This window comes from Austrofundulus limnaeus, unplaced genomic scaffold (assembly GCF_001266775.1).
Source record: "Austrofundulus limnaeus strain Quisiro unplaced genomic scaffold, Austrofundulus_limnaeus-1.0 Scaffold318, whole genome shotgun sequence".
NCBI classification, from domain to species: Eukaryota; Metazoa; Chordata; class Actinopteri; order Cyprinodontiformes; family Rivulidae; genus Austrofundulus; species Austrofundulus limnaeus.
The window spans coordinates 38,415-44,408 of record NW_013952720.1 but is presented as its reverse complement, the minus strand read 5'-3'; the positions used below and the strand labels follow the sequence as shown (position 1 = coordinate 44,408).

The 5,994-nt window shown below is 38.5% G+C and overlaps 1 protein-coding gene across 1 annotated transcript in view; it reads right to left on the bottom strand.

The window, feature by feature from the left end:
• mipol1 (mirror-image polydactyly 1) overlaps window positions 1-5,994 on the bottom strand; it is a gene marked incomplete in the record, with an annotated part of 36,873 nt that overhangs the window by 27,138 nt on the left and 3,741 nt on the right. The window contains 3 exon segments of the mRNA XM_014022130.1: window positions 3,126-3,396; window positions 3,472-3,515; window positions 3,589-3,658. Coding sequence (XP_013877584.1) covers window positions 3,126-3,396; window positions 3,472-3,515; window positions 3,589-3,658 — 385 coding nt within the window.

Sequence of the window (5,994 nt, the reverse complement as noted above, 5' to 3'; positions counted from 1 at the left end):
GTGTGTGTGTGTGTGTGTGTGTGTGTGTGTGTGTGTGAGGTCAGGTGCTTTAAAGCGAGGCCGTGGCCTCACATTATCAGATGTGCCGCTCGGCGCTGGAAGCAGCGGGTTTAATAAGCAGCGACTGATGTTGGCGTGTAATTCTCTCATATCGCCGTAAAGGTCAGGCTGCTTCTTAGCGTAATAAAGCAGTTAAATAAGGAGCTGAAATAAAACCGACACACCATTCTGTAATTGACTGTTTCTGACTTTATTATGGCAGCTTTATCTAATCAACCTCCTCACCTTCAACCTGCAATTTCTTTTACTATCCTTCTATTTCTGTCGCGCCCTCAAACGCTTCAACTAACCATATCAAATCTAAATTTAACGGCTCAAAAGCAGGCGCGTCGARGCGAATTACAAAAACTGCAAAAGAAAAAAAAAGACAAGGTTTCAGTGAAAAGCAATAAACTTTTTAATAATGTGGRGAGGATCTAAACATATCACATTATTCTTTAAAAAAAATTAATTACAAGAACTTAGCATTATGGAGCTTTAATAATGCCAACACTAGCTTTTAATTGTGTAATAATCTGAGGAAAAAATAAAACACATTTTAGTTTTCCATCATTTGCTTTCAGAACATGAAGCTCGGTTCCTTTGAACTTGTGCCTCCAGTTTCAGAACCCTGAAGATCTGCTGGTCTGAGAACTGATCCTCGTTCATTTATTATATTTACTCCAACCCTCTCTGTACATTAAATATATGTATAAACACAGAGCAGGAAATAGTTAGGYAGATAAGTTTGCTCACAAATGAACAGTTTCTCGTTTTATGATAGTTCCATTTTAACGGAGAAAATCAACTAAAAGTCCAGGAAAACACACAACCAGTGGTGGGCAGCGCTAACCCGAAAATTAGCTCCGCAATTTCTAAAGCACTTATGAAAATATTTAGGTCCGCAACTTCAAAAACACTTATGCCATAGAAAATTAGAGGAAGCTAATTTTAAAGCACAAGTTCAATTTGACACTTACCAGCTGACAATAAGTCATGTAAATTATATGCACAACACTGCCAACTAGTGGTGTATGAACTCTTTTACAGCTTAATCCTACAACCGCCGATTGCTGTTTTTCCTGAAACAGACCTTTAGCTCCTGGTGTAAAAATTCAAAAAGTTGTTGAGAATTGCTAGTTCGGCTGCTTCTTTGTCTTTTTCTTTTGTTTGTTGTAGATTTTTCATTAAAGAAGCATCAATAAAGCAATTTATTGGAAAACTGAAGCGATGCATTCTGGGTACATGACGGATTTGATTTGTGACGGGAAACGAAAGTTTTCCATGTAATTGCTCCAGTTGACCACTAGATGTCTGRCTAACCCCGTTGGCAGATTGCTTCGACCAATTACGTCAAGTATTGAGCTCCAGTGTTTAAACTTTTTTTTTAATGAACTCCGATTGTAAAGTAAAATAAATCAATATAAAATTTTAGTATGGATTACAAACGTTAACTGTTTTTGCTGGGAAAGGGAGTTCTAAACATTGCCTTCCTGCTACGTAAGCAGACACAAAGCATTGTGGGAAATSAGAACCGTGGCCCAAAGCAACAAACAGCAAGGATGTATACCTTCACAATAAGAGTGTTTATCTGGGAGGGCTGCTGTTGGATAGATCACATGTGTTGTGATTCATTGACAACCATACCTTCTGCTGTTCAAGATAATGATGACTGGTAGATAATTAATTATTAGTGGTACTGCATTTTATTTTTAGAAAGCACAAATCTGCTAATGAATTATAAAAATTAGTAAGACCGCTAAAGCGCAAATGAAATATTTAGGTCTGCAATTAGCGGATTTGCACTTTAGCGGACTGGTGCCCACCACTGCACACCATTCCATTTGATGTCTTTTATTCTGACCTCTCTATGGGGAAAAACAGACCAGATAATAGATCTGCACAAGACTGGAGTGGACTAAAAACCATCAACAAGAAGCCTGAAGGTGACYACTGTTGGTATATTATAATAAAATYGAAGTAAAATTAAATGTGCTGTAAAATCCTGGACAAAAATTCTTATTGCGCGTATTTGGTTTCCAATTGGAGCAATGTCCTGATGATGCATTCTATTTAAACTCTCAGGAAATAAGCAGATGTGRGTCTACAGCGGGTTAACTTCTGAACCAATTAAATTCAAGATGGACAACACCGCTGTCTGACCTCATTTAGCTAACATGTGAAGTAGTAGTAGTCGAGGGTCATTCAGAACATGTACTCTGAGCTCCAACAGATTGTGTGAAATCTTGGCGTTGATATCAGGACAACAAGGATTTTATTAAATTTATTTTATTTTTTAGTGCTTCATGAACAGACTGCAGATCTAAATCTATTTATCAGCTGTGGCGCAGCTAACCAAAAATTAGCTTCACTAACCACTAATCCGCTAAACAAAAATCTCAGCTCTGCTAATGCTAAACAGATAAAACATTAACAGAAGCTAATGCTAACCGCTAATACGACTCGTGGGACTGACATAACTTTGTTGTTTTCCATTGGTTTAACTTGAAGGTAGGCGGGATCATGTGTGGCAAATCGGCCAATCCAAACCAGAATTATAGCTTTGTCTAAATTGTGATATTTCCAGAATAAAAGCATTTCTTTGACTCACTTTCTATTTTCATAAACTCTGTTAAGTTAGTCAAAGAACAAATAAACATTTTATACCAGATTTTATACGTAGTTAATTTTTGTATTCACTATTTAAATGTTGTTAAATATTTTTGACACTCTTAGTTTTAAGTTTAGCTGCTAAAGATGCTACARGCTAACACGCACGGTGCCGGACACGTCCAGCACTGCTTGTAAGAGGAGATAATTTTTATTTAATTCATGATAAAGGACATAAAAATAGAAGTATTACACWTTTTAGGGGACTTAAAATGGAACTTAATTTAGCGAAAGCTAATCYGTCCACTAACATGAAAGCTAATCCGCTAAATGACAAGCTAGTTCCACTACTAGCGTGTTAGCAGAACTGTAACCACCACTGATATTCATGATTAAAAGTAATTAGAACACTAGAAGTCTTTTAATAGAAATAGCAGTAARACAAGCATACGTCCTAACCTTACATATTGTCTCACCTGTCCTCAGGAGGGACCTGGCGTCCTCTAGGAGCGGGACTACTCAGACCTCCAGAGGCTTCACCTTCGTCTGGGGAGTCCCTGCAGCTTTCTGCCCAGGGAGAGGGCTCTCTGCTAGCGGGAAGGTCTGCCTCCATCTCTGAACCTCGTGGAGGAAACCTGGAGGACAGAGGAGTCACGGGGCTCCTGTTGGARGCAGGGGACACCGGAGACAAAGACCGCCGGTGGAAGACTGGAGAAGGTGAGCTGGAGACCGGACACTCCTGGAGGACTGAGAGGCAGTGAGGTGGAAGTGACTGGGACAGAAAAACACCAGAATGAATATTTCATTAATGGTGTTTGTTACCTTGAAGCCAGCTGTGGTGTTCTGGGCTTAGACTGGTTCTGGTTCTGGGGAACACATCAGTTATGTTTCTTCTCTTTATTTTAGCAGCAGCTGCAGATTTAAAGGTTCTGGACTCACCTGTCACTGAGGTCCTGTTGTGAAGGTGAGGGCAGACGCTGCCTTAGCTCTGCGTTCACTCTGGGATTAGCTAAAAGAGAAAACAAAAACTTTCATAAATTAAATGTCTTCATCTACTGTATTTATATGGTTTGATGTCCTTTAATGTAAAAACATACCAGAAGCTTTTAACATTCTCCAAACAAACAAACTTTAATGAAAGATAAAAAGTCTAAAGTAAAAGACTAGCCAAGAGCTAGAAAAGTAAAAGTAGTAAAATGATAACTAAAAGCTAATATTAGAAAAGTCAGTTGAATAATAAACACTAAGAGTTGCAAAAGGCTAGTTAAAATCAGTAAAGAATTAGCTAAATGTGGCAAATGATTAGCTAAAACCTAAAGTAAAAAAAAAACTAGCAAAAAGTAGCAAAAATCTTTCAAAAGGGGCATGTGATTCATTAACAAAGGCAAATGGCTACCTAAAAAAATAGCTAGCTGGATGCTAAAAGTAGCAAAAGTCTAGTCAAAACAATCAGAAAAAGGTGACAAATGACTAGCTAAAACCTAAATGRAGCAAAAGGCTAYTTAGAAGCAYTTATGATGTWGCTAAATGTAGCATAATGCTATTTAGAAGCAGTAACAGTGTAGCTAAATGTAGCATAATGCTAGTTAGAAGCAGTAACAGTGTAGCTAAATGTAGCATAATGCTAGTTAGAACAGTAACAGTGTAGCTAAAGCCTGACACACACTGATGTTATCTTCTTCAGTTCTTAACAGGAAATGATTTAATCTAAAACTCGGCAGGTGAAACGTCTTTTTTGTTTTAACTTTAAAAACCGAATCAGTTTCTCTACTTTCTCAGCTGTGTCTGTAAAAACAGCTGAGTTACAGTTTAAACGCTTCGTTTCTTTTTCACTTTGAAACTTTTCTAATTTCCTGCTTTCCTACGCCCCCCCCTCCCCCCTCCCCCCCGTGGTTCTGATCTTTTTGTGGACCCAGAGCTAATTGATTGCAGCAGCACTCCTTATTATTCATGTACAATTACAGATGTGATAATGTGCTTAAATCCTTCTAAATGACCATTCATGCCTCACGTTCGCTTTGAAGTCTCGTCAAAGACGGAGAAATCTGCAGAAAAAAGGGAAAACACAAAGGCCAATCAGGGAAGCAATCTGCATAAACCAATCAAAGGAGAAGGGGGTGTGCGTGCCCCCTGCCTCCGCTCTTCATTTTTCTGGAATATCAAGTAAAAGTGCGCTCGTTTTTTAAGCTGTGCTTAATACATTTTGTGCAGAAAGTTTGGAGCGGTGAGAGCCGGGTGTTCCAGCTGACTGCATGAATATTAATGATGGTGTTACGCTGATTAAAGAGGCTTCAAGTCAAATCCAACACAATCCGCCTGTGATCTGGACCGCCATCGCCACGCCGCCGCCACGCCGCGCATGAATTTAGATACGGACATTAAGCCAGGGAGACGCACAGCAGACACACACACACACACACAGAACATACAGTAAATATGATGCACAACACGCACATAAACACCACAGGATCAGATTTAAGCTGCTTCCTTCTCCAGACTCAGATCTACCAAAATAAAACCAACCAGAGAGCTTCTCTTTAAACCACAAATCAACCATCAAACAGCTAAAACTATTTGACTTAAAGGATTAAACATTTAAAAACTAGCTTCATTAATGCCACAGTTATGTGTCGGCTGTCAGGGCATCAGGCTCAGCTACGACCACAATAAATTTTATATCATTCTGTAAAACACAGGACCAGTTTCTGTGTCGTGTCGACTGATCGTGGCGGCCATCTTAACGCAGGTGAAAGTATCCAGTGTCCACTGGTCCGCTACAAGAAACACAAGAAAATTATTCTTTATGATCACCGGCCTTTTGAGGTGGTTTATGATCAAATTAAACCTTTAGATGAGTAAAAACAAAAAGCACTAAGTCTTAGTTACGAGAAATAACCAAACAGGATGTGAAATACGCCTTCGTAAAAAAAACGGTCACCAAAAGAGTTTTTCAGACAAAAACTCAACATCTGACATTTTTTGTTTTATCTTTTTAAAATGTTAAAAAGTCACCATGAAATGTGATCAAATTCCCTTAAGCAAAAACAAGAACGCACAGCTGTGGGCGTGTCCCTGCGGACACGCCCACAGCTGTGCGTTCTTGTTTTTGCTACTTTACAACACGTGTCAAACTGAAGGCCGGCAAGCCTAATTGGGCCCTCATCAACATATTCCCCTGCAACAAAGGTAATTTTTTGTTTATTTATTTTTTATTTGTTTCATTTAAACAACAAAATACAAACAAAAAAAACCCCAATATCATTAAATAAAGAAGAATCTCAAAATATCTCCCCCCAATTAATTAATTAATTAAATAAATAATAAATACATACATACATACATACA